The sequence below is a fragment of the Peromyscus maniculatus genome, chromosome 3, assembly GCF_049852395.1.
Source record: "Peromyscus maniculatus bairdii isolate BWxNUB_F1_BW_parent chromosome 3, HU_Pman_BW_mat_3.1, whole genome shotgun sequence".
NCBI classification, from domain to species: Eukaryota; Metazoa; Chordata; class Mammalia; order Rodentia; family Cricetidae; genus Peromyscus; species Peromyscus maniculatus.
Window position 1 is genome coordinate 163450651 of NC_134854.1, and position 16276 is coordinate 163466926.

The 16276-nt window shown below is 39.3% G+C and overlaps 1 protein-coding gene across 1 annotated transcript in view; it reads left to right on the forward strand.

The window, feature by feature from the left end:
- Etnk1 (ethanolamine kinase 1) overlaps positions 1-16276 on the forward strand; it is a 41275-nt gene that overhangs the window by 14203 nt on the left and 10796 nt on the right. Inside the window, exons 2-5 of the mRNA XM_006990040.3 lie at positions 25-284; positions 4786-4926; positions 6747-6889; positions 15927-16010. Coding sequence (XP_006990102.1) covers positions 25-284; positions 4786-4926; positions 6747-6889; positions 15927-16010 — 628 coding nt within the window. The remainder of the gene's footprint in view (positions 1-24; positions 285-4785; positions 4927-6746; positions 6890-15926; positions 16011-16276) is intronic.

The window sequence follows — 16276 nt, forward strand, 5'->3', positions numbered from 1 at the left end:
TGTCTTTTCTGTGTTCCCTGGCAGCTCTTCACAGATGGGATCACAAACAAGCTCATTGCCTGCTATGTGGGTGACACCATGGAAGATGTGGTTCTGGTGAGAATTTACGGCAACAAGACTGAACTGTTAGTCGACCGAGATGAAGAAGTGAAGAGTTTCCGTGTGTTGCAGGCTCACGGCTGTGCACCTCAACTCTATTGTACCTTTAACAATGGACTGTGCTATGAGTTTATACAAGGTGAAGCCTTGGACCCACAGCATGTCTGCAACCCAGCCATTTTCAGGTCATTCCTTTTCAAAAAAATTTTTATTTTTTTGGTTTTTCGAGACAGAGTTTCTCTATAACAGTCTTGGCTGTCCTGGAGCTCTGTGTAGACCATGCTGACCTTGAACTCACTGAGATCTGCCTGCCTCTGCCTCTCAAGTGCTGGGATTAAAGGTGTGTGCCACCACTGCCTGGCACTTTTCTAAATTTTTCCCTTAGAAAAGAATATTATGTGCACTAAGGAAATACATTTAAAAAAATTTAAAAATTACATTTATATGTGTGTGGAGGGGGAGAGGTGTATGTGTGTATGAGTTTGGGTGTTTTTGTGCCATAGCACATTCTTAGTGGTCAGAGGACAACTTGCTGGAGTGGGTTCTCTCCCTTCACTGTGGGTTTCTGGAGTCAGATTCAGGCCGTTTGCTGGCCTCTTACAAGTTTTTAACAGCTGGGTGTGGTAGTCCACACTTGTAATCCTAGGAGCATCTGTTCAGGGTCATCCTCAGCCACTTAGAGAGTTTGATGTCAGCCTGGGCTACATGAGACCCTGTGCCCCTCCTCCTGCAGAAGGAAAGTTTTTGAACACCCTGCAGACTTGTTTTATTGCCTGATCTCTGTTTCTCAATATCTATGTTAGAAGTTGAAACACTTTAGAATATTAAGAATATCACCAGGTGGACATCTTGTTTCATCGTCAGTATGGTGATTGGCAGGTAGACAGACTCAGCTGCACTCGAGAGAACAAGGGTGGGCATGGTAAATCATGTCTCAGGACAGAGCTTTACGGTGGAGCCTTCCTGAAAGGAATCCGCGGGTTGTACGTAAACAGTTTCAAGGGAGAGCTGATGAGAGATGAAGTGTGCCAAATCATTTGCCTGTGCTGAAGTTCTGGTAAACAATAGAGAAAAACATTTTCTTTTTCTTTTTTTTGCTTATTGTTTTTTGAGGCAGCGTTTCTCTATGTAACTGCCCTGGCTGTCCTGGAACTCACTCTGTAGACCAGGTTGGCTTTGAACTCACAGAGATCCACCTGCCTCTGCCTCCTGAGTACTGGGATTAAAGGCGTGCGCCACCACTCCCAGCTTTGTTCTTGTTTTTTTAATTAAAAATAAATCTTCACAGAGGATGCTATGAGATTTAAATTTATTTTGTAACAGTATAAAATTTGTAACAGGTAGATACAATTCTAAAAATGTCAGAATGCACTTACTAAAATTGGAACTTTATAGTGTCTAAATCTAATTTAATAAAATTGATGCAAAATAACCCTAAGGGATAGATGTTACTAAGCCTGCTTAAGTAAATGAAGAACTAAGTTATAAAGACATTTCAGTCATTAACCCTTGATCCACAGGGCTAATACAAGTAGATGCTGAAAAAATACCATTGATGGGTGACTGAGTCCTTATGTACTAAAATAGAATGTAAAGGAAAATAGGGCTTTGTTGTATGTACTGCTTAGAAAACATGACACTGTTAGACTTAAAGTGACCAGAGGAAATGAATGCAGACCATTCTGTTACTGCCTTGGGATTTATAATTACGTAATCATTGAGCCTGCTGTAGAGTTTCTTTTTTACCAAGGAAACTTAGTGATCTTTGTGAGCAACCTCTCGGAAAGAGTAGAATGTTTACGTAGTTGTTCCTTTATGTCCTTGAGAGACTCATTTCAAGATCCCTCCTCTCCACTGTTCTAAGTCTGGGTCCTCAGTGGTCCCTTGTGTGAGATGATAGGTATGGAGAACAGTGTGCCTCCCAGTGCAGTCATCCCTGGGAGTGCGAACACTCCAGAGCTGTTACGCTTTACTCTTCTGCATCTGAGAACAAGGTGGCTCCACGCTCAGTCCAGAACCGCCATTGTGGATCAGTCCAGCACACAGTATGTGACAGAGTGACAGCAGTGCCTGGAGGACAGAGACAGAGCAGCTGGGATGGGGACAGCTCCATCACCGCATTCCGTGCAGTGGTGTTATGTGGAGATTTTGTAGGACTTGGTGTGTAGCAAGGTATGACATGGTGAGATTGTTTTCTCAGTCATTTTGCTTGTGCTTGGTTGGATCCATGGATATGGAACCTATAGAGATAGAGGGGCTGATTACAGTTTGTATTCAGGTTTAATTATGTTTGATTAAAATGGTCTTACACTTTTAGTTAGATCTACTCATTTAGAATATATGTGAATGATACTAGAGAAGTCATGTACTCAACACGTTGGTAGATTGTGTACTGGTAGAAACTAGACATCAGCCAGGCAATGGTGGCACATGCCTGTAATCCCAGCACTTGTGAAACAGAAGCAGGTGAATCTCTGAGTTCGAGCACAGCTTGGTCTACAGAGTGAGTTCCAGGACAGCCAAAGCAGTTACGTCGAGAGAAACCCTGTCTCAGAAAGAAACCAGACATGGACTTGACTCTTTCAAGTGTATTGTGTGACAACTGGCTTGCAGTAAGTGATGTATTGAATTGATTGTCCTTTTTTGAAAAGGAGGGTGGAAAAGCAAAAGAACCTGATAGGAATCAAGTTAGTTGGTATTTCGAGGAGTACATTTGCTATTTGGTTTGCTATTCAGTTTATTTCAGATAGTGTTGTAACTCTTCTATTGCATTTTTAAGTGCTTATCAGGTTTTCTTAACCACTAGAAAAAAAGAAACTACAAAAATCAGAAAAGACATGTTTGAATCACTAATAATGTCTGAACCATAAGTTATTTTGAAAAGGATTATGGATGGGAAGTTCTGCTCATCTTTACTGAACTTGAAAGAAGTGAAGGATAAGCCAAATTCCCACACCCAGCAGAACAGAACAAATAATGGCTAATGAGGATGACCCAACCTCCTCACCCAACAAGAGAAGAAATAGAACAGGAGTGATGCCTTGCTGGCATGGAGCACACCTGGGCTTGAGAGGTGGAACCAGGAGGTCAGGAGTTCAGAGGTCATCCTCAGCTACATAGGAAGTTCCAGGCCTGTCTATACTTCTTCCACCTGAAATGCATACATGCACACATATGATGCACACATGAACATCAACAACAAAATACACAATTTTTTAAAGCAGTTTGCTCCTAGAGATGGTGACTCAATAGTTAAAGGCATGTACCTTTTGCAGAGGGACCTGAGTTGGGTTCCCAGCACCTATATCAGGCGGCTTCCAGCTGCCTGTAACTCCAGCTCCAGGGGACCCAAGGCCTCTGGCCTCTGGGCACTCACAGGCACATAGCCACACATATGCATTTACATATACAGATAAATAAAAATAAATCTTAAAAAAAATCCAAAAACTGAGCAAGGTGGCCCATGCCTGTTTTGTCAGTGGGCAGAGACAGGAGGATTGCAGCAAGTTCAAGGCCAATCTGGGTTACAGTTGAGTTCTAAGTCAATCTGTATAACAGTGTGTGGTCTGTCTCCAAAAAAACCAGAAAAGATTGAGGGTGTAGGAATATTTGCCTAGGTTTGGTCACGAGCATGGAAAAATAAGTCAAAAACTTCAGCAAAAGAGGGTTCTGCTTTATTGCTTTAAAAAGTATACTATAATACACTTGGATCCTGCTCCTTCATACATCCTGGGCAAGTACTATACTGCTGAGCTGTGTTCCTCCCACAGGCTTGAGTCAGTCTGTGCTCCTAAATTTGGCGATGGAATGGGTTAGAGTTTTAGGATTAAGGTCAGCATTATATAAGCCACATGAATAAAACTCAAGAATATTCCTGATAGAGGGCTGGGGATGTGTAGCTCAGTTTGTGAGGAGCTTGCCGAACATGTGTGAAGCCCTGGGTTGGTTCCCTAACACTGCTAAACTGGGCACGGTGGCACAAAAGGGTCAGAAGTTCAATAGCATCCTCTGCTACATAGTCCAAGGACCGCCTAGGGTACAGGACACTCCATCTCAAAAAAATCAGACAAGAACAATAAATGTAGTAGAAACTTTCAGTAAAAGTGTTTAATCACAAGCTTATGACACTTACTTCTCTGTGTCTTAGTTGGAGTTCTCAAATATTTTTGTATGGTAAGGTTATCAGGGAAGCTTTTTAATTCTCATTCATTGGCTAGATCCCAGCCAAGCCCATTAAATCAGATTTTGTGGGGATAATTTTTATTTCTGAAATACCATTGATGAGGATAGCTTTTACTTCTGGGTTCATATTACTGTAGTATCTTACTGTAATAAGTATCTTGACTGTGGTGATGTTATTTTTCAGAGGGAGAAGAGAAACTGGATTTAACATGAGTGGAAGTGTGCCAGTGGGAATTTGTAGCCTAGGAGCAGGATGTGATGTTAATAAGTCAACATTTCTGTAGGGTGGCATCAGGAGGCAGAGATGTTGGCCATACAACCTGGTGTGGGGCGCTGCAGCAGGGGTGCAGGTTGGCCAGTCTGGCAGAGTCACTGTTACAGTGAGAACTCAGAAGGAAATGCCACAAAGATGTGGAGACAGTTGTGATACCTGACTGACGGTGATAAGTGAGGGTCGGCTTTATTACACTTATAACGTTTTTGTGCTATTTTGTTTTTGAACAGGCTAATAGCTCGTCAGCTTGCTAAAATCCATGCTATTCATGCACACAATGGCTGGATCCCCAAATCTAACCTATGGCTAAAGATGGGAAAATACTTCTCTCTCATTCCCACAGGATTTGCTGATGAAGACATTAATAAAAGGTAAATTACTAAGGTATTTCATTGCTTTGCCCTTAGTAAGTACTGAAAGATCACAAAGCCTATATAAAATCTGGTTTGCTTTCCTCTCTACACGAAAGTGAACAAAAGCATTGACCCTGTGGCTCTCTGAAAACACTGCAAAAATGGCCTCCCTATCATTTTGAAGGTCGCCACCCCTGAAAAAATGTCCCTACAACATTAAAGGGAGGGTGGAGATGAGATAAATACTGAATATTTAGGAATACTTACAAAGAATACTGTGAAAGGGTACAATGGTACCAATTATGATTGACCATAGAGACCTTTTAAGTGTTTCCATCTATAAACATCTAGAGATGTGTATTGGGACTGTAAAAACGTAGATTATCCTAGTTTATTGTGTTTATTTAAATGACTGGTTGCAGGTTGAAAATTCACTTTCTGGGATCTTAGCTTGACTCCCAAGTTCAAACTGCCTATAGTGTTTCATTATTTTTTATATGAGATTTTTATAGATTAGTCTTTAGAATTTAAATCATGAATATTGTGATTATTAATAATATAAAAATTGAAAATTTTTTATGTCTTATCTAAAGTGTGTTAAGGCTGCATCTTTGTGTAGGAAGTCCGTTTCTAGAATGACAGAGGCAAACTATCTAAAGTTCATAGTGTGCTCACCCGCATGGACATGCACACACACAATCTAAAAAATAAATTTACAGTGTGTCACATACATATGCACACACAAAGAATAAATGTAAGTGGAGCAGGGGACAGCAGACTCTGGGTCCAGACTGGCTGGGTTACCAGTTATTGTCCCTGCCATGTCCCCTGGTAAGTGCTCAGCTCTCTGTCATCGTCTGTGTGAAGGGAATACTGTAGGTTATTAGCTGGGTGTGCTGGTGGTCTCCCCATGTAGACTCCCCATGTGGGGAGTAAGGAGTCATTGATAGACTTCGGATGAAGAACAAAGAGAACAGGTAGCTCTTTGGCAAGGGGTACTTGAATAGCAGTTTGAGTCTTGGTGTGGTGCTCTTGGTAAGATGGGGGAGGTAGCTCATTATGTATCATTTTATTTTCCATCAGATTTGTACAAATAGATCACCCACACCCATACTTTTGGGTTCTTACTTTTTCCAAGGCACCTTTTTATTAACCCTTATGCTTAAAATCTGTGTTAAAAGGTCTTAAAAAAACTCTATCCCCACTTTACTAAGGCAAACTGTAGAGCTTTGCTGTTAAGATAACTAGGCAATATGAGTGTGTCATCTCCATTTCAGACCCTGGTCTAGGATTTTTTGAAAACAGAATTCTTTTTGCATTCATCTTTCCTTGCTTAAAATAAGTATTTTCAGCCTGTAACTTTACATACTACACTTACATCTTAGTGCATTCATTGTCTCAGCCCCTTTCCTGTATAAGGTGACGTAAAGTAAGGTGCTCAGAACGGCACAGCGTGGCTGGTAATGACTTACACCGTTCCTCCCCCAAGTCTGAAGTATCAGAGTTTTTCTTTTTGGCTCTGCATTTTTGTTTTTTTGAGACAGGGTTTCTCTGTGTTGTGTAGCCCTGGCTGTCCTGGCACTCATTCTGTAGACCAGGTTGGCTTCAAACTCAGAGATCCACTTGCCTCTGCTTCCGAAGTGCTGGGATCAAAGGGTGACTGTCTTATGTTTAAATTATTATAAAGGTTTCCTTTATTCAAGTTTTGGAACACATTGATCTATTGTTGAATTCAGGAATATATGTTTATTCACTGGAAACATTTGAAGTAGATTTTTAACTTGAAAGAAGTTTCAATTAGATAAACGAAGCTCTAACTCTTCTTTTAAAATGGAAAGGTTCCTAAGTGATATCCCAAGCCCTCAGCTTCTTCAGGAGGAAATGACTTGGATGAAGGAGATTCTGTCCAACCTGGGCTCCCCTGTGGTGCTTTGCCATAATGACCTGTTGTGTAAGAATATAATCTACAACGAGAAACAAGGTAGGCATTTGACCTTAGCAGTGAGGAAGTTGATTGCCCGTATGCTCTTAATGGTTCCTTGTCTTTGTATCAGTAAATAAGGATTAAAAACATACACAGAGATTGTCTCTTGAAGTTATAAAAGTCATTGTAATTGCTATTAGGGATATATACATAAATGGATAAAATGTCTTTATAAGTTGGTTTATTAGAAACAGTTGGTGGCGCTTGTTTTTTAAGTGTAAAATGATGACATGATTGTGTGTACATACATATTTATAAATATATACATGTAAATGTATATATTCTTTAAAGCTGTTTGGATATTTGAGTTGAAAGCATGTCTGCTGTAATGGGGAGGAAGTGGGATCAACAGATTGCTGCTGCACTGCTGGTTTCTGTGGGAACCCTCGCAGTGCTGTGAGCTCAGCAGCATTAATACCACCAGGCTTTTCAATTCCTATGTATATGCTGACGTAGGAGAGAGACTCAGAGGTAGAAAATACTGTCTTTGTTCATATTTATAGCAAATGAAGTAACAATAAAGAAAATAGCCTTGGGAAATAGATTTAAAATATTCGGAGGCAAAAGTCGATACTTTTGGTGTAACTTTTTGTGTGACTGTTCATATCTTGATTCTCTGTGTTCGTATCAAAAATTCATTGGTTGCATTATTAGCTCACTGGGTAAAGTGGTTTGAGGTTTGGTTGCTAAACAATAAACACTTTCAAATACTAATTTAAAATTTAAAAGTACAATTCGTGTTAAAAATAAATATTTGAAAAGTATGCTTGAAACTGTGAAGCTGCTACTTTCACAGGAAGCCCATTTTGAAACTAGTCATATTTGGAAGACCATGTTTTAAATTTAAAAAAGGTGCTTTTGTGAATATGCTAAAGCCAAAGAATTACTATTGATACTGTCATCTATATATTAGATTGACCATTAGTGACCTACTCAAAGTTGGAACTGTTCTAATAAAAGAATTGTTAGTAATTATGGCTAACTTTAACCTGAAACCCAACTAAAGGGTCAAGGATGGTAGCCTTAAGCTTTATTTTCAAAAACATTTGTCTTTCATATTTCATATTTTAATGTGTGGAGATGGTTTAAAAAATACCAAGCTAAAGTCTTTGTTTTGGATCATGTTAATTCTTGTGTGGAATCACTTTATTTAAACCTTAGGTATGCCCTAAAGCATGAACTATGACAGTTTCTTTTAATGGGTTTACTGTCCTGATGATGCAGTTGTTACAGTAAATAGTGGTGACCAAATCTCAATGCCATATGAGACAGGAGCGTTTGGTATGCCGAAGAGTGTGCTAGCTTAAGTTCAGTGCAAGACCTGATACCACACTTATGTGATGGAGTTTGAAGTAAGGGGCTTCATCTTACATTTGAAGTGGACACTCAGCTTTATTTTTAACTGCAAGTTAAAGGGAATTTGTTACTTCTTTGGAATATAATTTTAACTTGTCATATTTTTATTTTTATGTTTCTTTTGCATATTCATTTCATAGAACAAACTTGTTTATAAAACTAAAAAATAAGGGACCAAAAAAATCAGATTACTCTGTCATAGGTGCTTTACTTTTCATTTAAACAGTTGTCAATCTCAGCTGTTGATATTTACATGTAAAGTGCTATATTTCGATGAGAACAATTAGACTTTAATTTGGCATTAGAGGTCAAAGTGCCCCCTCTCTGTCTCTCTGTCCTTCTCTTTTCAGTAGGAGTCCATGTTGTATTGCTTGCTCCTTATCTTCGTGGGTGTTTGAGTGTTCGTAATGGAAAGGCTGTGTGTATGTTTTCCCCTTTATCAGTAAGTTGTTTTATGTTTAATCGAAAGGCTACTTGGATCTTGTGGCATCCTTTTGTAAGATTTTTGTTAATAATTGATACATAAACACTAAGACACACACTCTTGGTTGAACTGTTCAGATAATTTCTAAAATTTATGAACATCTGACCAGAAGTTATACTGTTACTATCCTTTGATGGTGTTCCAGGTGAAGAGCTGGTAGTTTTGAGATAATGAAATTATATGACCTGTTTGAATCTATAGTTACAAATAGAAGATACCATGCCTTTTCCCAACAATTGGGTAAGCTTAATGCATAAGAAATGATGCGATTGCCCCTGGAGCATTCCTTTGACACTCCAGAGGTGATCTTAGAAAGGGCAGTGTGGGAGCCAAGCGTGTGTAGTGGTGCACATCTGTAATCACACCACTTGGGAGGCAGAGGCAGGTATATCTCTGAGGCCAGCCTGGTCTACTTAGTTCTGTGTTAGCCAGGGCTACATAGTGAGTCTCCATCTCCAGAAAATGTGTGTGTACATACACACACGCACAAGAACACGCGCACACACACACACACACAACTGGGGAGCTGGCTCAGCCATTAAAGGCTAGGCTCACAGGCAAAAAGAAAGGGAGGACTGAGTGGACTACACATCTTGGCTGTCTGCTTCCTGTGCTGTAGCAAAGGAAAGCTAAGCTGAGCTTATGAAAGGGAGGGTAACTTACACATACAATAATGAATTAAATTTTGCATTATATTCACATACACATTTGATCTGTTGCTCTAAAGTCACTCATGTAACTTGAGTTCAGGCCCTCACTGTTTTCTGGTTATGTTATGAGATACAAATAGATAATAATAATGGATGAAGTGAAGGGACTGGCCTTGATGTCATCGAGCTGTCTTGGTCATCTGCTGTAACTTAATTTCTCAGAAGTGTAAATTTGAAGCTGACTTAGTAAATTTGTACAGTATCATCTTGAGGTGTCTACATACATTAAAAATGATAATGTGATGAGCTGGCTTTGCATTAATATGCATACATAGTTTGCCAGCCCTTATATCTGTTTGTAGCATGCATTTTATACAATGTATCTCATCAAAAGAATGAAGGATAGTTTTTAAGCACTGTGGCCTGTGTGTGAGAGATGACACTCAGTTTTTAAGTGCACCCAATGTATTTGGCATTCTCCTTTGTAAATGTTAGAGGAATGCATAGGTATCGTAACAAAAAAAAATTTGCACACTTAACATCCTTAAGTGTAGAACATTTCTACCATCTTGGAGAGAGCCTCATGTTCTCGTGAAGAGTAATTCTAACCCTGTATTGATGCTCACACTGTCAGAAGACAGCACTTAGGGGACACAAGACAGGGTAGGTGTCCTTCTGGGATGAATTGGTATGGGGATTTTGAAAAGTTAGCCCCAGAGTTCAGATGTTTGTTAAGCAATGGCCCATTCCTGGCTTTGACTGAAGTGACATTGTTCCCCAAAGTGGGGACAGTGCATACTGATGAGATAGAATTTGGAATAAATAAAATGGAAAGCAGTCGTTCTTCCTCCAGAGCCACAGGCAGCATTATGCATTTATCTGTTAATTTGTTTATTTCACCAGCCTGGAGTGAGGAACTTGGAATATTGTTTATTGACTGGCTTCCAATGTAATATTTTGATCCTAACTAATTCTTTAGTTGCTGACATGTCAGCTTTGAGATTGCTTTCATGTCTCTACTTCTGTCAGATGACGTTCTTTGGTTTGACGATGACTTCTGGTAGTTCATTCATTTCTTTCTTCATTCTCATTTCTTCGTAAGAGCCTACATATGAGGCTTACTATATCTCTAGTAATCATTGTCTGTTTTCTCTTGAGTAAAATAAAAGAAGTTGGTTGGTAAGCATTTAGGCAGTTTAGAGTAGTAGAAGAAAATGAAGACCCTTTTCTTAGAATTTCTTTAGTTGTACACGCTGCAGGTAGGAAAGTCACCACTACTGTGCGTTACCTGATTGCCTCTAAGCCAGATCCATTCTGCTCTTACTAATGCTCTTACTAATTTGTTGTTTTAATGACTTAGAAGATAGTTTTCTGTTGATTTTATTTTAAAATTTCAACAAAAATCTGACTTGTTAGGAGAGTTGTAGAGATTTCTTTTAGTACCTTCTTGCTGGACTGAGACAGCTCTCCATGGCTCCTTAGGAAGACTGTCCCTGAGGTACTGCAGATGGAGTTCAGCTGGTGTATTGCTGGCCTGATATGCTCAAAGCATGGCCTTGGGTGCCATCCTCAGTATTGCACATATGGGTGTGACGTCCCTCTAATCCAGTATTGGGAGGGTAGAGAAAAGGGGATGGGAAGTTCAAGACCATCATCCTGAGGGCCACTTGAGTTTCTATGTTTTTAAAAAAAACAGCAGAAACAAAACAAATCCTGTCTTCATTTGAAAGATAATCTCATATACAGACAAATGTAAACATTTATTGATGAAACAACTAGAAATAGGTATATAATCATATAAACATGTTTGCTTATAAAAACCAATGTATCATATACAGCTTTGCTTACCCTCTTGGAGTACCGCTGTACTCATTGAAATAAAAGCTGGTTATATATTATTTTATTTAAATATTTACAAATACAGATATAAAAGTAAATCTAATAAATAGCACATATCTGATGTATAGTGATTACCCATGTACCTGCCACCTAGAATCTAGAATTGACAAGTTTGTGCTTTCTCACCCCACCTCATCTGTCCATCCATCAGTCCATCTTACTTTCTTTTATGTGTATTAATGAGTTGCAGACATGATTGGCCTTCATGCGCAAGCTCTTTAGCAACATAGCATCTCTAGAGCCCGGCCTTTCACTGAAGTGTTCCGTGCCAAGCTTAGCACACTGAACTGGGTGTGGTGATGTGGACCTGGAATTGCAGCCATTTGGGAAACTGAGGTGTAGGATATCTGGAGCCTGAGAAGTTCAGGGCCGACCTAGGCACCATAGTGAAATCCTGCCTTTAAAAACAAAAAGGAGTTTTAAGCATGCTACTTGGTGAATTTGACAGGTGTTTACACTCCTACAACTGGAACGCCTGAAGTGTAGAACATTTCTACCATCTTGGAGAGAGCCCTGTGTTCCTGTGACGAGTAATACTAACCCTGTACTGATTGGTTCTAGACTACTGTGTAGGAAGAGAAACTACCCCAGAGTCAGGCAAGCAGCTGTAAAACTGAACCCTAGCCAGGTGCCTAACTCCCAGGAGGCAAAGGCATGAAGATTGCCATGTGAGGCTTGTGTGGTCTATATTGTAAATACCTGGCCACTCAGGGCTGCATAGCAAGACCCTGTTTTAAAAACCAGCCAAACCATTCCTGAACTATTAAGGACTAAGATGTTACTAGATCTTTGTTTTCAGTGTTTATTTTACTCTTAGTTTCATACATGTTTATGATGTACTTTGGTCATTTCCCTCTCCATTATTCTCTCATTCTTTTATCATTCCTGCTGAACCCTTTCTTCAGCCCTCCCCTCCTCTTTGTGTGTGGCCCACTAAACTTAAGGGCTGTTTGCATGGACACGGGCAGAGGCTTAGAGCCTTTTTACAGCGTGGATTCAGGTCCACTAGATTTGGTTCATCCTTGAATGGGGATGTTAACATGAAAGACCACGTTTTTCTTCTTTGAATGCTCTTTGCAACCCCTCCTCATACGTTCCTGTGTCTCAGTGTTCTCTGTAGACTCCATTTCTCCCCTAGCCTTTGGCCCCTTCTCACATGCCAGGAGGGCTCTTCTGTCCCTTCCTCCAGGCTCTATATCACACAGCAATGGCCACTCCCTAGCCCTCGAATTTAGAGTGATTTAAGCTCTGATGGACCAGGTGATACAGCAGAACTGGGTGTTTCCCATCCTAGATTTTCCTGCCTGGGTCTGTGTGAGACAGACAGTGTTTTTGCAGAATTCCTGTGAAGTCAGTGCTTTTCCGTATAGATGTTGCTGTGTGTTTAACAGCAGAGCAGGTGGAGGGAGCTGGAAGGGACTCATATTCTCATATTGATAACTTAGTTTCTCATTTTTATCTTATTTTTAACAAAATAAAGTCAAGACAAATGTGTCTTGCTATTATTAAATAGCCTTGGGTAGTTACTCAGTTTTGGCTTTAAAGTGCTTTGCTTTTATAACTAGAAGACTTTTTCTTGTATCGAGATTTGAACAGTATAACTGGATTTTTCCTGCAGTAGTGAAGGGCTTCAAATGAGTAAAAAACAAAAATATAGCTTTAAAAATTCAAATTCATCCATCATTTGCTTTATGCATTGTATGTGTGTCACTGATGTAACTATCTAAGGTAATAAAATCCATGCTAGCCCTTAAGCTGGTTGTTGTTTTTAAAGGTTAAGGATTTCTTGAGATCTGGATGATCGAGAAGCCCCTTCGTAGGAAGTGAGTGTTCACATACAGTTCTAGGGAGTATTCTCATTATCTGTCTACCCCTGAGACCCCAATAAGAAATTTTTATCTTAAAGAATTATCAATAGTGATATGAACATTCTTAGTATTGGGAAGTATTAGAAATAAGAATTAAACTTGCTGGATAAAGAAATAGCATGTTCATGTTTCTTTTGCTAGGAGAGCCATTTCCAATACCGTAATTTGATTTTTCTGGCACCCTAAAATAGACATCTGTAATTTTACATTATTGCAGAATTTTAAATTTAAGGTTGAGTTCCACTTTGTATAACTTGAAAAGAATAGTTAATGCAGATTTTTAAAAATTTCTTTCCTTTAAAGCTTTGTGTCTTGTACAATGTGAGTTTGCCAAATTCTCTTCATCTGCTACAGATTAGGTATGCCATTGCTGCTGCCATGTGGCGGCGCACCCGTGCTTCTTAAACGCACTGCCTGGAGCTTTGTCGCCTCACTTGTTCCCATGCACGGAGCCTGGTAACAGCCCCATCTGTACTTTGTTAGCTTCATTTTCTTACCTTTAGATGTCATTGTAAACTCAGCATAGCATTTAAACATAAAGGCCAGTGTTAATGAGATAACACTACTACAAAGCCACTGCTAAACTTTTCATGCTGAAACAGATTTTAACTTTCCTTAAAATGATTTATGTTATAAGTAAATTATGTGTATAAGCAGGTCTGTTTTTACCTGCCGTTTTAACTGTATTTGCCAAATTCTAAATGTAATTTTGAAAACTGAAGTTGTAAGCTTCAGGACTGGGCTGTGTATTTTATTGGCATTTAACTGTAACATGAGCTCTACAAGGAGTTGTGCTAACGAGTCAGAGCCGTCAACAGCTGCATGTAAAGTGATGTGTATTAAACATGTTTGCTGGGTTCAGTTAGGAACCCTGGGATATGTATTCTGTTCTTAGAAGGCTTGTGGAGGAATAGGCATGTTCTGGACCATTCTATTCCATTTTCTTTGTTGGCAGTTTCATATAGCATATCCATAGAGTCACATTTTTCCTTCAGAAATCCTCATTGTAATGAAGTTAAAAAAATAGTTAAAGGGAAAAATCACTTGTCTATCACCTGTGGCAAAAGGAGCTGAACATTTGTTAGGGTTTATTTCAATTCATCCTTGCCCTGTATTCAGTGTACTCTTCTTGTTTTAGATGTATTTTAATCAATTGTGTCACAGTGTATTGGTTGATTCAGTATCCATGACTCTTATATTTTGGCCGTTAGGTTTGAAAGCTGTTTAACGGCTTTGTGTGAGTCGAAGGCTTGCCATGGCACTTGTCTGCAGCCTCTCATTGCCAGCCTTGTCCACTTCCCTTCTGTTGCTCAGTGAAGTCCTTCAGTTAGGAGTGTGCTTGTCCAGTAGTCCTGGGCTTGCAGCAGGCCACACTCGAGGCTAAATTGCAGTGTGATTTATTCTCACTAATATATATTTAAGAAACCTTATATTTATTGTAACACTATATGTCCAATTTTGCAAACTGAAATATGCTCTGATCATCGTCATTTTTTGCAGTAGAGCTTTCTCTCCCTAGTACTGAGCATCAACCCCAGGCCTGGTGCCAGCTAGGCAGGCACCCCACCACCAAGCTCTTCCCCAGCCCCTTGCCTGCCATTCTTAAAGTTTTAGAATTATATTAAATATAATTGTTGCCCAAAAAAACTTTACATTTACCACAACATTTTTTGGTCACATGTTTTTGGTTTTCTTATGATTGACTATGCTCAGTATACTTTTTTGGCTTAACTATACAAATCTCTATTAAGACATTAAAATTCAGATGCTGTTTATTTGGGAAATGCCACTGTGTATAGACCAAGAGTCCGTTTTGTCACCATCACGGGTGACAAGATGGAGTGACACAAATTTTCCCAACCTGAGCATCCTGGAAATGACTCTCAGAGCTGTGACCATTCTTGTGTCCGCTGTAGCTGTAGCTCCATGGTTTACACATTTCTCTGGTGTAGACAGTGACGTACATTAGTTATTTTCTTTTCTCAAAATTAATATCTCTAACTTCTATTTTTTGTTTATTTTGTCCATATACAACATGTATATTTACATGTAATACCTCCATAATGAGTACTTAAAAATTTACGTGTAGTAGTATTCACTTAAAAGGCTAACAGAATTGTCTTTACACACATACACACATATACACACACACACACAATCTTAATTTAACTCATGTAAAAATAAAATTTTTAAATGTTAGAAACTGTGTCATTACTCGTTTTAAAAGGTGAAAGCACTACTGTAACACCCCTAAGACATGGAACACTCAGTTGTGGAATTATGCCAAACATAAGAATTTGATAGCAACTCACTTCTTAGACTGGTCAGTCACAGAATTCAGGTTTTCAGAGTTTATGTTTGATTTTTCATGTGTAGATAAGCTTGTCTTACAGTGTGTCATAAGTGATATTTCGTGAAGATAGGCTCTTAACAATTTCAAAGAGTTATTTCTAATTAAACATGAATTTTTAAGTTACTGATGCCCCCATGTGGCGAAAAACATCTTCCTTCTATTAGAACTTAGAAATGACTATATTTTCATTTAAACAAGTGAACAGTAGTGTTCTTGAAATGCTGTTGATCAAGAGACATAATTTGAGTTTTGTAAAGCTCATTGCCATAAAATTCACAGCCTCACCCTGTGTTGTCTCAGAAGTGCATGTAACCAAGCACACACATTGAGACAAAGTATGAGAAGGATTGAATTACAGATAGCATAGGGGTCTTCAGATCATGTATATGATTTCTTATCTGCTTTGTTTTTGTGTCTCACATAGGTGACGTACAGTTCATCGATTATGAGTATTCTGGATACAACTACCTGGCATATGATATTGGAAATCATTTCAATGAATTTGCAGGTGAGACCCACACATCACTTTGGGGGCTCCTACTAACAATGTTGTTTTTAGGATGAGTACCTGGGTAGGAGTGGCCCATCTGCCCACCATCTTGACCCGCTGGCTTTGTTTACTTGGAGAAAAGAGCTTTTCCTTTATTTGTCATCAGGAGATACTGCACAAGGGGGAGATAACCATGGCTTGTGTGAGAAGAGCTCACTAATACTGCAGGGAAAGAACCCAGGTTTTGATCATGTGACGACTTCTTTTGGGGCTGGGGTTTCAGC